Source organism: Panthera tigris, chromosome B4 (genome assembly GCF_018350195.1).
Source record: "Panthera tigris isolate Pti1 chromosome B4, P.tigris_Pti1_mat1.1, whole genome shotgun sequence".
Taxonomy (NCBI): domain Eukaryota; kingdom Metazoa; phylum Chordata; class Mammalia; order Carnivora; family Felidae; genus Panthera; species Panthera tigris.
In genome coordinates this window covers 76,678,346-76,696,104 of record NC_056666.1, presented here as the reverse complement: position 1 = coordinate 76,696,104, position 17,759 = coordinate 76,678,346, and the positions used below count along the sequence as shown (strand labels likewise).

Genomic DNA, 17,759 nt, shown 5'->3' with positions numbered 1-17,759 from the left:
ATCTTCCTTTACTCTCATTCTTGTTCATGCCTATATTTACCACATTAGCCTCCAAGCTACATAAAATCAGACTTAGTTCTTTTCTGTCATTTACCCACCAAGAGTAACATGGCAAAGTTGCCATCTGGCTGGAGAAAAGAATACAGGTTTATTTGTGCTTCCTTTGTTTAAAAAAAAAAAAAAGAGGAGACAGAAAAACAGAAGGTAAGATATTAATAAAACTCAAATAAGACTCAAAAATCTTCTTGATTCATCATCATGTACCATTAAACTACTAGAGTAAACATTTATATTGGTGCTCAATTGCTGGGCATGGCTCCAAGCGTGTGCACCTAGTAACTCATTGATTCTACAGAATGATCCCCGTGAAGAACAATACTATTATCTTCATCCTACAGGTGAGCAAATGAGGCAGAGTGAAATCCAAACGATAAGCTTGCAGTCCCAGAGCAAGTAAGTGTAACTGGGCTCATGCCAGGCTGTCTGGCTTCGAAGCCTCTGCTGTGGGGCACCACACACTTCTCCTCCATTTGTTATCAAGGAAGATTTCATGAAAGTCACCTGTAAACATATCGCTACATTGACTCTTGATCCAAAAGTGGTGCTGACAGCCCGAGGGGACAGACCAATGTCTTTGAAGAGCTTGGAGAAGGACTGCTGGAGGGCAATGCGGGGCCGCTCCTCGGCCACAACCACACACGTTCGGATGCAGGAGAGGTTGATTCCTCTGGTCTGTAAGACGCCAATGGCACAGGAGCTCAAGTTAGTAGGATCAGGAAAAGAACTGAATGGGTAGGGCCATTGCTCTATCTCTTTGGTCAGGAAAACTCAAGGAACTGTGTCTTCTCACCTCAAGACACCCAGAGAAAAGACAAAACTTTTTAGAAACACCAAGGCATTCAACTAAAATCACTACCCACTGGTAAATCTGTTCATTCTCTAATTCTTTCTGCTTTTATCTAAGAATCTTAGGTTCTTCAGCAATTCATTTTTATACCTCCCATTTCTGTGCTTTAGATGTCTATTTCAAAATGGAGAGGGGGTACTGAGAGAAAAAGAAATCTAGCACATTGGAGATCAAATCTTACCTCTCTCTCTCTTTTAATGTTTATTTTTGAGAGACAGAGTGTGAATGGGGGAGGGACAGAGAGAGAGGAGACATAGAATCCGAAGCAGGCTCCAGGCTGTCAGCATACAGCCCGATGCAGGGCTCGAACTCATGAACCATGAAATCATGACTTGAGCCGAAGTCGGATGCTTAACCGCCTGAGCCACCCAGGCGCCCCAAATCTTATCTCTTTTTTTTTCCTTCTTAGGGTCATAATTCTTTATTAAATAAAAGTCAGTGTTTTTGAACTCTCTCCTATGCCGGTCAGATGTATCATCCCTGGATACAAACATAAACGAGCTGACCCTTATCTTTGGGGCAGTCTCCAATCTCTAATATTCTGAGGTTGCAAACTCTTTTGGAAAAAGTCCTATTGGAGGTCCCAGTTGTCTTTCACCTTTACATGAAGTCATTTTCATTCAGCTTCCCGACTCGTTTCACCTTCTTCTCCATAAAGGAAGAGTAAGATTCAACTTTGAAAGAGTGCATTACATTAGAAAAGGGAAGAAATAAACTTCCTGAGGTTTACAAAATATTGACTGGCTAGCAAAGAACAGGCAGATACGCCTGTTAACCCCTACTTAGGTATCATCATGACTGGCCCATTTCTATAAAACCTCCCTGGACTGGCTACTTGGAGTTGCTTCTTACCTTTAGCACCTCCACTTGGTTTCCAAGCCCTTTGGTGCAGAGCTCCATTACTGAATAGGAGCAGAAAGTGTCCCTTATTTTGTATTGGTTGACAGTGGAGAGCCAGAGGAAAAGGTTGTTTTCTAACTCCATAGGAGGAATTAAGATGGACTGGTGACCTGAATAGACACTGCAATGAAAAAAGGCAGGAGCTGACATTATCAATTCATCCTAGGTATCTTGATGTTTTAGAACAACATCCACTCAACAAATATTTACTGAGCAGGAAGGGCAGTGTAGGGTCATATTAGACATAAAGGTTGAAGAGTCAACCTTGTTCCTGTCCACCTCACAAGACACAATAACTAAAATAAAGCAGACTGTGGCATGGACAGTAACTGAGATGTGAAGATCATAAAACAAAGAGCAAGTCATTCAAATCAGGAAAGCTGGGGCAGGGGATGTTTCGCTGAGTAGGCATCACTTGAGCTGGGGCCTAAAGAATGAGCAAGAATCTGACAGTGGCTGGAGGAAATGGGGGTGATGGTGAGAGCATTCCAGGCAGAGGAACAGCATATGCAAAGGAAAAGAAGCATAGATGTATATGGTGTGTTTAAAGTCATCAGAAATAGCATCCTGGTATGAAATCCTATAGCACAGGATGCATGAGGGAGTGGTGAGAAGTCTGGCCAGAAGGGTTGGGGCCAAAGTGTAAAAAAGCATAATTATTGTGTGAAGGAGTTGAGACTTTACCCAACAGGCAGTCGCTGCAGCTTTAAGCTGGGGCAAAATTAGCACCATGGAGAGAGACTGGAGACACAGACACTGATGACAGAAGACAGTTACAACAAGTGAGAGACGATGAGGGCTTGAATCCCGACAGTGTAACCAGGATAAAAAGAAAGCAATGACAGAGTCACATATTATATGTATAATCTACTGCCATGAATCCTCAACTTCTTAAACCTGTGCATAGATCCGAATCCCGAGGAGCCCAAGAATCCTGTATTTATAAAATACAGGAAATTGTGGTTGCTACCTCTGGAGATCTAAGTTAGTAAGTCTGGAGAAGGCCCATTAACTTTCCTTAAGAACAACTTTCCTTAAGAACAACTGAGCCACAAAGGACAGGACACTTAATTGGATGTGAGACATACAGTTGAAGACAATGCCCAAGTTCCTAGTGGGCATTATCTAGGTGCCCCTAAGGTGAATGGTCCCATCCTAACAAAGATGAGGACGCACAAGAATGCCAAGCTGCAGGTGTCTGTGAAGCATTCATGGAGATGTCCACCGGGGAGATGAAAATGCAGGGCTGAGGTACGGTTCCCTGGGAGGAGTGGGGATCTGCTATTCCATAAGACACAATCTGGCCAGGACAGGCATGCCACTTTCCAGCCACACGCTGTCATCCAATCTCATTATATTCCTTCCTGCCAAACCTAGGGGGTGCGTTCTGGCTGTCAAAGCATGACATATTTCACCCAAGTATCACCCTTCTACCTGGCTCTGCTTCTAAAATGAGGATTACAGGATGGAGCAGAGAGCAAGTAATAAGATCACTGACATACAAAAGTATGAGGCATAAAACTAACAGACAAGAAAGAAAGGGAGTATAAACAAAACTAAATGAACTTTGGAGATCCTATTTAGGTGTACACATTCTGGAAACATCAGCATTTTATTGAAACATTACCAAATTAAGGGAGCAGAAGGAAGGATGAGACGGTTATAGCCCCAAAGACATCCCCACTCAGTCCTTCTTTGCTTTTCCATTCCTACCTGCAGAGACACCAGAGTGCAAAGCCAAGTCCACAGTAAGGGTCAAGGCAGATGGCGATCTGCCGAGAAGAATACAACTCACACTGGAGCTTGACGGCTCTACAAAGAGCATTGACTGCAGAGTGGGACATCTGGAAAGTAGGGAACATGGAACAGGATGGAACTGGCATCCCACAGGCAGAAAAAATCTCTAATGACAGTTTTGAAAAATTTTAATTTCCCCCAAACCCCTCCAAATGATGTATATTTTTCATTGTTTCAAAAAGCCTATCTAAGTCTAACATATTCTTGTTCCTTAGTCAATACCGAGTTCTATGAAATACGAATCTATGGCTTCATACTGGCTTTAACTGTGACTCTTATTATCTATTAGCTTCTAGGCCAGGTTTAGAACACTTCGTAACATAAATTCCTCGGGATAACTTATTCCGGAAGAGCCAATGCTTTTATTTAAATATAGCAGGGACCTTTGATCCTCCGCCTACTGGTCTCTGGTACAACCAGTTGGCCTCCACATCTGAAGTCCCTGTGGCAGTGGTCATCTCTATTTTTGCAGCCCTGGCATTTTACCAGCATCCAGAGAGTGAGTGAGTACATATTCAGACTACTTTACCTTCACTCCTGTAAGCATGCCGGTCGTGGACACACTAAAATCAAGATATGCCAACATCTCAGGAGTGGGTGGTTTATACAGCTGAGGTAACCTTTTCCTGGGTAAGTCATCTGCAATGAAAAGAAAAAAAACTGATGTCAATCAGACCCACTGGAAAGTGAGTATCATTGCTCTTCAATTGCTCTGCTACGGACAAATACAGCTTCTGGGATCTGCTAAGGCTTTGGCTTCTCGTATTTAACTGAACAGTTCATGTATGTCACTCCTAGAGGTGGGTTGAGGTTGAGGACACCAGTAGGTAATATAAACAAGCAAATCGACATCAGGTAAATGTATTTACTAGAAGGCAAGTGAGGAGTAATGTAACACGGCGGTAGAATACACGAACCAAGAAAGCAGGTCACTGGTGTTCAAATCCCAGCTCTGCCATTTACCACCAATGTGACCTTGGAGTTATTTAACCTCTTTGTGTCTGTTTCCTTATCTCTAAAATGGGAATGATACCTACCCTCATAGCAACTGTTAGGAAGTAAATTCACATAAAGTACTTCTAAAACAACTCAAAAAGCTTTAAAAGCCTTAGTTGTTAATCATGCTGTTTCCAATTTAAAGTTCATTATTTACAGATTAGTACATGCTACATTAATCACGGACTGCTTTAAAAGTTGTGGTTTTTTTCCCCCAAGTTAACATAGTAGATTTTTTTTTTTTTTTCAACGTTTTTTATTTATTTTTGGGACAGAGAGAGACAGAGCATGAACGGGGGAGGGGCAGAGAGAGAGGGAGACACAGAATCGGAAACAGGCTCCAGGCTCCGAGCCATCAGCCCAGAGCCTGACGCGGGGCTCGAACTCACGGACCGCGAGATCGTGACCTGGCTGAAGTCGGACGCTTAACCGACTGCGCCACCCAGGCGCCCCAACATAGTAGATTTTTAAGGGTAACCTAGAATTAGGGAATTATCTTCCTTTGCTCATTTATTTATATACCTCTCCCTTCCTCGCAAATTTGCTTTGTACAGCGTGTCAAAACCAAGGACGTCAAGGATGTCTCTGGCCCCAACCATACCTCTTTAATGGTTCCTGTGGCTTTCTGGATCAAGAAACAATTGACTCTGACTTTTAAATCTCTGTATCGTTGGACACCCATCTCTAGTCAAACCAAAGACTTTATCTATCACCTTCAGCCCACTTTTGTATAGGGTAAGGTCACTCATGTTCCTAAAGAAACCTTCCTGTTGTCTGTATCAGCCCACAGCTCAAGTCTTCCTAAAATGTGACTGAGTCCAATAACCATAGGAGATCTTTCTGCATCATGAACATCAGCACAGGCCATTTGTGTTATATATTGTATACAACTGTGCTTATGTCCTTAAGTAACAAATGCAAAAAACTCTAGGTCAGCACCTGGCACACAATAACCACAAATACATGCCATTCCTGCATTTAAACCCACATAAATGTTCCTGAGATGGATACCATGTGGTACGTACCAAAAACAGGTAGAGAGGAGACTTCTGGGTAAGAGGCTGGGAATGGAGCCAAATAGACCGGGTTTGAGTTTTAGTTCCGCTCCTTATTTAACCTCCCTATACCTCAGTTTTCCTATCTGTAAAATAAATGAAACTCACACCTATCTAACAGGGTTGGTGTAAGGATAAAACAAGGTAATGTATGTTAGATGACTGACACATCCAGGGCTCAATAAAAAATGTTATTATGATTATGTGCAAGGTGCTTTACGTAAGTTATGTCATTTAATATCTACAACTCCATGAAGTGGTTATCACGACTCCCACTTGACAGACAGTTTTGCCCAAGTTAGTGGGGATACGCACAGAGTATCAGGATTTAAATATCGCCCACTCGACTCCAGAGCGCACTCTCCTCTTCCCTCTACCATCATTCTCCAGATATCGCCATGTCTTATCCCCACCCGCTTTTTTAGCACGAATGCCATCTAAAATTCATGCACTTCATGGTTTTTAAAGCACTTTCATGTTATGTTGCACTGGATATTCTCAACAAATATGTGAGTCAGGTAAGGGTAGGTGGCATTTTAGGAAAGGGTAATCTCAGACAAGGTTATACAGAAAATAAGTACTGAGGCTCGAACTAGAACCAGGCCTTCTGACTCCTAGTCCAATGCTGTTTTAACTGTGTCACACCTGGAAGGCAAGGATCAGATCATCTCAAGACTTTATATGGCCTTACATGTGTACAGAGTTATATTCTGCATAAAAACCTAACCACCGTTTGAGGACGTCAAGAGTAAGAGCGAGACACTTTCTGTCTCAAGAGCTCTTAGCATATTGTGATCTGCATCTTTGAGTCTGGTTGTTGTGGCATCCAGGCCTTTGGGAATGCAAGTGAACCGGACATGAAGTTTTGCCCTGTCTTAGCAGGTGGAACGTGTTGCAACCTAAGAGTTGTGTAAACATCTTTGGCATGAGAATCTGGGAAATTTCAGGGAGTGAGTGTTCTTGCTCCTTTGACAGTTCTGAGGAAATCTCCCTTTCACCTGTGTCAATGATGGTTGGCCACGTTTTCACGTCCACAGCTGCTGCTGCCTCTCGGGACCTCAATAACCTCATTAAGGTCTGCGTGGTGAGAATGCAGGCTGCTTTGCTGACCTAGAAAACAAATGACAGAAATAAGCACCCAGGAGGCTTAGCCCCCATGTGGCACCATAGATTCTGGCTGCTGCTAAAAGCAACTCACACTGGACTAAAAAGCACACCATACTGGACAGGACAGTATTTGTTTTTCAAAGAACACACAATAGTACAATGGATGGGTGTTCCCCTTACGTTTGTCTTTCTGGAAATGTGTAACGCTGAATTGTCTCAGAAGGATGGACTTGTTCACAACAAAAGTTATTGTGTACAACAGTGATCCTCAAATATTTCATTGTTATAATCTCAGCATGGATCCAAACATCTATTGATTTCATGAAGACTATGATAAAGTAAAAATGTGGATTTTGTATGGCTCAGGGAATGAGAGGAGTCAGAGGATCATCTCTGTAGGAGTTCGTGTTTGCTGCAGTCTGGTGAATGGTGAAATTTACCCGACCTAGAACATATCCTGAATTTGAGGGACGTGGAGATGTCACAGAAACAAAGCTCTCCTTCACACCTACACACGGAAATGCAAAGCGACCAACTTCCCCCTAAACTGTCAACAGAAGGAAACTGCCCTCCCTGCTGCTCTGGCCTACTTTGCAGAATGCAAAGAGGGCATTTTGCTGAAGTGAATTTTGTAATAAAATCATCTATGGTGAACATGGCCTTTATACTGCAGGTTTCAGTTGCTGACAGAGCAGCAGTTCTTAGAGAAACAAATGTTACACAAATTAGAATTCTGTCTCTTTGCTGAAATGCAAATTGCGATATGATGCAATACAGATTTATGTTACTTCCTTCAATTCTCATAGCCTCTAGAAACTTGTCATCTCCAGGGCAAGATCTGGGTACCTTTTAATACTATACCAAGTGAATTTATAAAACTAACCAAAATAAAAATAAGCCATATAAATTTATGGCATATAAAATTACCTTGTGCAGAAAAAATGGGAACATTTTTTAAGAAGGGAGGAAAAAAAACAAGTTTTATGGAGAATTACTAACAACAGCTTCCTCCTTAACGTTCATAACAACACAATTCTGTACCGCACCAATGATCACTTCCCACATTCTTTCACTGAAATAATGCTAGTCGTTTTGGTCAGATAAATGAAAAGGAAGGGATTTTCAGGAGACAGATTTGACTTCCCACTTAAGAACACTAGAAAATTAGCAACGATCCTTTACTGTCTCTTGATTTTATGAGATGAGGACAAGGCACAATACACTGGGTACTTACATCAACAATCATGCGGACAGTGGGCAACGTGGCAGTAAGGTTCTGAGCGTGAGGAGGCCGGACAGTCACAGGTATGCACCCCGCATACAGGCAACCATAGAACGCAGCTATTAGCTCGATGCCTGCAAGACAGAGACACTTAGCTGCCCACCATCGCTGAGAAACTAAATTTAAGGCAGATCTTCCAAAACCAGTTTATTAAATCATGTGCCAGATAGCTTCTTTGGATCATGATTTCACGTGACAACAGCAGAAGAAATCTTTTAAATCAAGGAGGAACTGAATGTAGAGAAGGAAGCATATAAAACAATTTCAAACATACCGAGAAGCTAAGAATAATTAAGAAGAAAGGTAGTCAGAAGTAAAGAAAACTCTTGAAAGACACCTGAGGAAGATATTTTGAGGTCATTCTATTTGATATTACTTAGGAGAAGTAACTACTAAGTGAGTAGTTACTTTGAGTGAGTAGTTACAGGGAGTGCAACTCTGAGGGAGGCAAGATGTGACTCAATTTGAAGACTGAACTACCAGCACATGCAGAGTGGCCTCCTCTGGAAGTGCTCTGGTCCACCACCATGTCACTCACTGGTAGATGGAAGACAATCTCACAGGAACACCAGAGGAGGGATTCTTTCACTAGATGACCTTTTAAAAAAGCTTTGCGTCAGTGTAAATAAAATAGCAGAGTAAGAATCTCAGAACAAAATGAACTGAGGGGGACAGAAGACCAGACAAGGCCAGATGTATGAGAGGGGCAGGTGACAGGAGAAGAAAAAAAAAACAACTCAAATATTTCACCCAACGTTCTGAATATTTACACCAGACTGTTACCAAATAATTTCGAGTACCTCTCACCGTAAGAACATTATTACACTAAATTAGAGCGTGGAATATGAAAGCAGCAATAACTGAGGAATACTGAACATCAATCGGGATATGAAGAATGCAAAGTCAAGAGAGTTCACACACAATATTCAGGAACTGGGTGAAATGGTTCCATTCCTGAACACTCCTAGAAACAGAGCACCTCTTTCGAGGGCTTCCAAAAGTCAGAAAGTCTTCACTAATTCATTTGATATTTACCATAGTGCCAGGAACTAGGCTAGACAGTGGAAATACAAGAGCAAATGCAGCAGACACAGCCCAGCAGACCCACGGCACTGCACAGCTCCAGGGCGCGAGGCTTGGTTCTTATGTTGGCCTAGGTGCCTGGGACTCCCGGAGCTGGGAAGTGCACAGCCTATAGGGGCACAGACAGCGGCCCTGACTTCCTCAATTCTTCTATTTTGTAGTCTGGTAATGGACCTCGAGTCTAGTTTATCAACCCAACACCTACCTGGTGGATAGAGCAACACCACGTTGTCTCCTGCATTGAGATGCCCCTTATCACCAAGAACTGACGCAATCCTCTCTGCTCGCTTGTGAAGCTGAAGGCAACTGGCTGTGCACACTGTAGTTCCCTTTAAACAGAAGAAAGTATAAGTGGGTCAAAACTCAGGAAACAAAACGGCGACAAGCACAGCCAACTCAACATTATATCAGAAAGGCTTGTGCCTTGGTCGGTTGTCTGTAGCAAGTTATCCATACCAGTGAAAATTCCCTTGGTATTGAACGAAAGAACATGTGGTATTTTTCCTTTTTCAATGCTTGAAGGTATTTAGGGAATATCAGCATTAACCTCATTCAAACATACGTATTTATAGTCGTTTTTTGTTTAAGCTAGCTTCAAAAATACACAGGAATTTTTTATTTAAAGGAGGAAATAAGAGTAGAGGGAAAATAAAGGAAATAAAAGCAGAATGAGGGCGGGAGTGGGGTCAGGACAGTAACTGCTGGCCACGTGGCCATGTGCATTTGTTGTGCATGGCACAAATTTGGCTCTGAGTTTTCTAACAGCAAAGATGTAAACAAGACAGGAACAGTGAATCAGAGTCCACTAGCTAATAATAAAGAGGAGCAGATCAGAAGATGGCCAACTATTCCTGATCCTGAGAATAATTCCTCCTGCAGGTCTTCACCAATCCTTAGTGTCAATTCAAGTTTCACTGAGCTGGGCTTTGGGAACCCCTTTTGTGTGTAAAATAAAACACACGGATATGAAAGCGCGTGAAATATGAATGTGTAGCTTAGTGGAAAATTACAAAGCAAGCCTCTGTGAGAACCAGAATGGCATGAAAAAGACCACTGCCAGCAGTGCAAAAGCACCCCCAGGGATCTCCTTGGTCTAGTCCTTCTTTCCTTCCATATACAACCACTACGTTTGACTTTTTCATCTTAATCACTGATTTCCTCCTCTTTATAGTGTCACTACCCATGAAGTATTTGATTTTATATAAATGTAATTGTGCTGTATATACTTTTGTGTTTTGTTTCTCTCTCAAGATTATCTTAAGAGTCATCTATGCCCTAGGGAATGGTGTAGTTCACTCATTTTTGTTGCTGCGTGGTATCCCACTGTATAAACATATAACAATTTATTCATTCATTCTGCTGCTGCTGGATAATATCATTCTCATACATGTCTCCTCAGGCATAAATATGAGTTTTGGCAGGGTGCAGACCTAGAAATGGAATTGCGGGGTCACTGGGTACGCCTATCTTCAATTTCACTACATAAAACCAAATTATTCTCTGCCTATTGTGCCAATACCACCCTATCTTAATTATTGTAACTTTATATCTCAAAAAGTCTCACAAGAAAAACAAGTTTTCCTGAGCTATTTCTTTTAAAAATAACTTTTAAATTTCAGTAATACAAGGGGTGCCTGGGTGGCTCAGTGGTTGGGCGTTCGACTTCGGCTCAGGTCATGATCTCACAGCTTGTGAGTTTGAGCCTCGCGTGGGGCTCTGTGCTGACAGCTCGGAGCCTGGAGCCTGCTTTGGATTCTGTGTCTCCCTCTTTCTCTCTGCCCTTCCCTTGCTTGTGCTCTCTCTCTCTCAAAAATAAATAAACTAAAAAAAAAAAACAAAAAAAAAAACTTCATTAATATAAAATAGTACATGTTCAATATAGACCATCTGGAAAATATAGACAAGTAAAATATAGGTCAGATGTAACCACTACTAACATTTTGGTGTATATTTTCCTGGCTTTTAAAAAATGAGTTAGGTATTATATGTAAATTCACATGCAACATTAACAAAAAAATTTACCATATTATACTGTCTGCCAGAAGCTATAGGGTGCATTGGTTAATTAAGGATGTGGGCTCAGAAGCCAGTTGGGTTCAAATGAAGAGCTCATTTCCTAGTCCTACCACTTACCAGCACTGTGACCTCAGGCAAGTTTATTTTATGTCTCTGGGCCTCAGTGTCCTCAACCTCAAAATGACCTATGAAATATATAGCACCCAGAACAGGGTCTTCAGTAGGTACTTGATTATTTTACTGAAGTTTTTTATAAACTATTTTTGCTACTTATACATCATGAATATTTTCTGCATAATCAAATATTCTTCTATGGCTGCAAAGTATTTCATGCCATAATTTTATATGCTATATTTTATTTAGTCAGTTGCCTATTGTTGGACATTAAGGTTTTAACACTAAAATGGATATCCCTTTGGCAAAAGTCAGGGTTAAATTCTTAAGGCCGTTTCTTACATCTTACAATATTCTTCTTTTCGGTCCATGGTACAGCAGCAAACTAAACCTTCGATAAAAACAGTTTTCTGGGCATGAGGGAACAATGTGATACGGTTATTAAGCTTTCTGACGGTTTGGGCTAATCCAAGGTAAAATATTAGAATATGCGGAATAAATGGACTAAATATATATCATTTCTCTAACCAAGAAGCAAATTTAAACTTATGCTTTCTAACAAATACCTGGGGTACAGATTTCATGGGGCTATAGCTTCAACTGTAGCCCAGCTTGGGAGTGGAGTGGGGAAGTAAGCAGGATTGACATCTTCTTACTGAAATGAGGACCCTAATGAATCCATGTGATTGGAGGGAAACCCACTTCACACAGAGGCACAGCAAGCAAATCCCAAAGTTTTCTACCAGAGAGCAATGGTTCTGACGATTTTTAATGACTTCTCATTAAGATGCACAGCATATTTCCCCTCATTAAGTCCTATCACTACATAATCTCTGCACAAACTGTATAAAATATATCAGAATCTAGGGGGGGTCTGGGCAGAAGGGGACCCTTTAGATAAGTCCCCAGGGGATTTCAATAGGCCCTCCAGTCTTCCCCCTATGGTGGCACATAATGTTATATGCCATGGTCACAATAATTTCAGCCTCTGATTCAGCCATAAAACAAATACCAGCATCTTCCCACAGAATGCGTAACTTAAAAAATATAATATTCTGATGAACCATCTGTTATAAAGTAGGAGTTAAATGTACTTTTGAATAATTGTCAATTTGTTTTATATCTGTTAGCAATAAATCATTTAAGTATATAGTAAACATAACCTTGTTTTAGAAAATGTTTCTCTAAAGTCATTTTCTTCCTGGGGGAAGTTAAAAAATTAAGAGTCAAACTGGGTAAAAAAAGGCGTGACATAATGCATCTTATATATCTGTAGATCCATGGAGCTGCATTGCTGGCCCAACTGTTCCTATTGGAACTGAATAAAGGCGACTTGACTGTAACACAAGGAGAGCCAGCATTAAATAACACTCCAGGAGGTCTCATTTCAACCTTGAAGTGATTGCACAATTTATCCTCATATGTCAAAACAAGGAGGAAGCAGTAACTCCTTCCTGAGAGTTGACAATAGAAATTTTCTGATGAAAGAGATCACGAGTGCCTAAGATCCTACCACAATTTTCATCCGATTAGATATGCAATTGAATTTTTAATACCTTGGCATTTAACAGCATGAAGAGTACATGGTCAGGGGTTGCCTGGGCTCGCCACTGTAAAATCTCGGCCAGAAATTGGTGCTGAAGTTGTAAAACAGAAACAAGAATCAGGGTCAGTAATTCTGTGAAAGTTGGATAATGCAGCTTCCATCTACCACCTGTCCTTAATCTGTTTATAAAAATCAACACATCTGAACACTTACCTTCCTCACTAAGTCATTCTCTTCAATTTGCCCAAGATCCCTTCCTGCAGCTTGTGCTATGCGTTTTCCAGCAACCAGATTCCCAACCATCACAGAAGCAGGGCCTACACCTGTAAGAAAAGGCAAAAATCAACTCTCTGGAGATGGTAATTCAAACTACATCTTCCCGAAGTATTTCCAGACTGACCCAAACTACTTCAAATATTCACTCAACAATATAGACTGAGCATTCTTCTAGGCACTGGGAACACAGCAGCAAACAAGACAAACAGCTTGTATTCTAGTGGGGAAAGGCAACCAATAAATACATACACAGATAAATAACGTCAGGTAGTAGGAAGTGTTAGAAAAAAACAGAAGCAGAGAAGAGACTGGGATTTGCAAGGTTGGAGGGGAGCAGGTGGGCTCCTGTATCTTGGGTATAAGGGAGTTTACTCTCAGGTGACAGTTGGTTCCACTGGTTCCTACTGACAAATAATTTCATCAGCTCCAGTCACAGTATGACCGTATAAGTGGGTTCTTCAGGAATCTCAGAAGTGCTTTATTAAGAGTGAGTAATGACATCCAGATTGTGGGACATTCTGTAAGACAACTGGCCTGGATTCTTCAAAAACTATGTCTGTAAGAGACAATAAGGCTAGGAACTTCTAAGTTAAAGGGCAGCCTAATGCAATGCATGACCTTGAATGGATACTCAATTTTTAAAAATCTGCTATAATAAACAAGTGAAGAATTCTGGATACAGACTGTGTATCATTAGATGATAGCATTATATTAAGGTTAAATATCTTAATAGGATAATGGCATTGTGGTTGATTAGGAAAACTTTAGGAGAGTTTTTTTTTTTTTTTTTCCTTTGGAGATGACATTACTGAACTTTTTAGGGGTGTAGTGTCGTGATATCTGCAATTTATTTTCAAGGAGTTCAGTAAAGCAATGTTAACAACTGGTGACACTAAGGGGGAGTATATAGGTGTTCACTGTGGTATTCTTTCAACTTGTCCATAGGTTTGACACTTCCAAATAAAAAGGCAGAACTCTCCCTCTCTTCAAGAAAAAAGTGCTAGGATGCTGTATGCCTTTTTTGATGGTCACTTGAAGACTGTATCGTATTAAACTAGGCAGATGGCTAAAAGATAATAAAACTTATTGCCAGCTAAGTTTTGAGTAATGCTAATGCTACATATGAATTCACAGTAAATATCTTTTATTACCCAGATCTGTTGATCCTAAATGTATTGGAACAGCTGGAATAAAATCACTAAACTTATACACTTTAAATAAATATTTGGGGAAGTTTGGATAAAGGATGTTAGGGAATTTTCTGTACTGTTTGGCAATTTTAAGTGGGAAATTATTTCAAAAAGAAAAGTTAAAAATTTTTTTCAAATGAAATTTAAAAACTCAAGAAGCATAAAGTACTCCAACACTCTGCTGGACAATTTTTGTCTACAAAGTGTCTACTGCAATTTTCAGTAGAACTCCTTCCTACGAAGAAGTATAACTAGTTACAGAAAGATCATATTGGAGATAGCCTTTTATATAGACAAGGACTCACAGTGTATCTGACTGTGTTAGCTACCCAAACCTGAAATTAGACTATAAAAGTTATAAAGGTGTGCCTTAAAAAAATTTTTTTTAATGTTTATTTATTTTTGAGAGAGAGAGAGAGAGAGAGAGAGAGAGAGCGAGCGCGTGCAAGCTGGGGAGGGGCCAAGAGGGAGACACAGAATCTGAAGCAGGCTCCAGGCTCTGAGCTGTCAGCAGAGTTGGACGTGGGGCTCAAACTCACGAACTGTAGATCATTACCTGAGCTGAAGTCAGACCTTAACCGACTGAGCCACCCAGGCACCCCAAGGTGTGCCTTTTTAAAGGTGAATTTTTCAGGGTAATTTAAAACAAAAAAATAATTCAGCAGCAATGTCTTGAGGTCCTTCTTGTGCATTTCTTAAGTCTAAGGATCACAGAGAGTGAAAAATAACCAACAGCAATAACATCTAGAATGATAATTGCTGACACCTTGCTATACCTGTAAATATACCTTCTGATTTTTTCCACAAAATTATGTATATTTCCTGTGGCAAAGCTGTTAGTCATCAATCCCAACATCTATTCTCCTCTTCTTTCTTAGTAACAGACCCCCCCAGCTTTAAACTGGATAAGTAAATGCCTGGAATTAAGACTACATTCTTTTGTGGGAGACAAAATATATGAGGAAATAATACGTACAATTTCTAGAAAATATGTTTAAATTTTTCTTGCCTTTGTTCCCCCCACTTAGTTGGAATGCAAGAATGATGGCGGGAGGTCAGGGGGCCCAACCGGGCCCTGAGGTGATATGCTGGGATGGCTGTGGCAGACTGTTTTATTTTCTTATAATCCTTCCTTTCCTTCCTGTTGTTGCTGTGATTACATAAGAGGAGTACACCTCTCTGCTCCACTGACTCTGGACATGGTCTGACTTGTTTTGGACAATGACATGTTAGGAGACATGACACAAACAGAAGCTTTAAATATGCTTGTATGGTTTGGCTTGCCTTCTTGCTTTTGCAACCTGCCTTGAGAAAAATATGGCCCAGTAGCTACTGGGCCCATGATGAGGAGACACATGGAACAGTTCTGTTCCATCCAAACCTAATGCTTTCATCACACAGGCAGATACCATGCCTCTGGGGGCTTAGGAATAAATTTTTTATGTAAGTTTTATCATTTAATAAAGTTGATTGAAATCTGGCTAGCAAAAGCAACGTTTTAAGCACCTACTGTGCCTCTAGGTGGCAACTTTTAAACATTTACTATGACATTAAGTTTTTGTTAAAAGAATCCTAGATTAAATGCTCTTTAAAATGGGATTTGACAGGGGCACCTGGGTGGCTCAGTTGGTTAAATGTCTGACTTCAGCTCAGGTCATGATTTCGTAGTTTGTGAGTTCGAGCACCAGGCTGGGCTGTGTGTTGACAGCTCAGAGCCTGGAGCCTGTTTTGGATTCTGTCTCTGTCTCTGTCTCTCTCTGCCCGTCCCCTGATCATGCTCGGTCTTTCTCTCTCTCAAAAATAAAACACTAAACAAATTAAAAAAAAAAACACCAGGATTTGACAATTAAGAGTACACTTATTGTTACAAACACTGAGTAATGTATAGAATTGATGAATCATCATATTGTACACTTCAAACTAATGTAACACTGTATGTTAATTGTATTTCAATTAAAAAAAGATATTTAACACATTAAAAACTACTTAAAAAAATGGGCTTTTACTCCTATGACAAATGAACATAAGACTTCAGTAAACCAGGATGTGAGGAGCTGTGTGTTCTATGCATCTGCCAGACACTTGGGAAGGCAACATAGAGGCATTTCTTATACATTTCTTGATGAGTTACGTTCAGAAACTTATTTCCACAAGCAGAAACTGGTAAATATCCATATATACTTTAGCTCCATACCTACTGTTACTAAGATAAGGCTAGCTGATGAGCTGACAATCATATCTAGATAAACAACTGGGACATCATCTTCAGCCACCGGACGACTGAAGTAACCATCGTAGAGCAGAGTACGTTAATATTTTAATAATGGTAGAATCACGTCTAGAATAAAAATGTTCTAGAAAGTAAGTGGCTTACCTTGTATTTTATTATTGTATATCATGTTTACCTTTCAGCAAAAGCTGTCTTACAGAAATATGATTAACTGCCACACTTACCCTTCCCTTCCTAAACTCCCCACTACCTTCTCTCTCCCCAACACATCTGGAGCCCAACATGCTGCTGATGTACACTCTGTTTGTCTATGTGTGCATGCACGTGCGTGCAAGTGGGTGAGTGGGTGGTGGTGGCGGGTTCTGTAAAGGCCAGATTTTTTGGCTCTTGATTGTTTTCAGGCATTCAGGAAACTAGGATCCTTTTATTAACTTCTCCATTAAAATAAAACAGCATTAAAACCTAATGAGTTCATGTTGGGTGAACAGATATTTCAACATGACTGGCCACCAATCAATTACTCCTTCCTTTAGCCTCCTACTTAGCCCTTTAACCTCAGAAAGTAGGCAGAAAGGTGAAATGGATTATTTTCCATATGGCAATTCACACATACTTACTTGCATCTTGAATTCACAGGAATATGGCAAATGCAAAATGCATTATTTATCTTGTGCTTACAATCCACAAAATTTCAAAATGAAGTTATCTTGCTCCCTACAGGTATTATAGGCCTAAATCAGACCCCTAAAGCTTAAAAGGAATACAGGATGACTCTAGGTAAGTGATTCCCAACAGAAAGGCAGTATAACAGTGATTCAGAGTGTGGATTTTAGAGTCACAACTGGTGTGAATCTCAGCTCCGCCATTAACTAGCTACATGTCTTTGAACACAATTCTTAACTTTTCTGAACTTTATTTTCCACAGCTCGGGGCTAACACTTCAGGATCACGTATGTCCAATGCTTAATCTGTATTTGGCTTTTGCTGAACACTCAATAAATACTAGCTATTCTTATTATTATCAGAACTTTCTCTTATAGAACTTGTTTTATTCCAGTCCCACCAGTGGGATTTTGATCATCTTGACCCCACCCTTTATACATCCAGGGGACATGGAGGCACGCTATTAAGAATTGCTCAGAAGAGGAAGCCAGGAATAAAGTCAGAGAAGGCTATTCTGCAGGTTCTCAATCTTCCCTGCTTTTGGTCATCTAATGCTATTCTTGTGTTACTAGTCTTTGTAAAGTCCAAATCTAGAGA

At 40.5% G+C, this 17,759-nt stretch overlaps 1 protein-coding gene across 4 annotated transcripts in view; it reads right to left on the bottom strand.

Annotated features, from left to right (window-relative positions):
- Positions 1-17,759, bottom strand: part of DIP2B (disco interacting protein 2 homolog B) — a 225,166-nt gene that overhangs the window by 13,668 nt on the left and 193,739 nt on the right. For all 4 annotated transcript variants that reach the window (XM_042992273.1, XM_042992275.1, XM_042992274.1 and 1 more), the window contains 9 exons: positions 13,017-13,126; positions 12,814-12,894; positions 9,333-9,456; positions 7,997-8,118; positions 6,654-6,765; positions 4,134-4,243; positions 3,521-3,651; positions 1,760-1,928; positions 562-732 (listed from right to left, as the gene is read on the bottom strand). In XM_042992273.1, the coding sequence (XP_042848207.1) occupies positions 562-732; positions 1,760-1,928; positions 3,521-3,651; positions 4,134-4,243; positions 6,654-6,765; positions 7,997-8,118; positions 9,333-9,456; positions 12,814-12,894; positions 13,017-13,126 (1,130 nt within the window). The remainder of the gene's footprint in view (positions 1-561; positions 733-1,759; positions 1,929-3,520; positions 3,652-4,133; positions 4,244-6,653; positions 6,766-7,996; positions 8,119-9,332; positions 9,457-12,813; positions 12,895-13,016; positions 13,127-17,759) is intronic.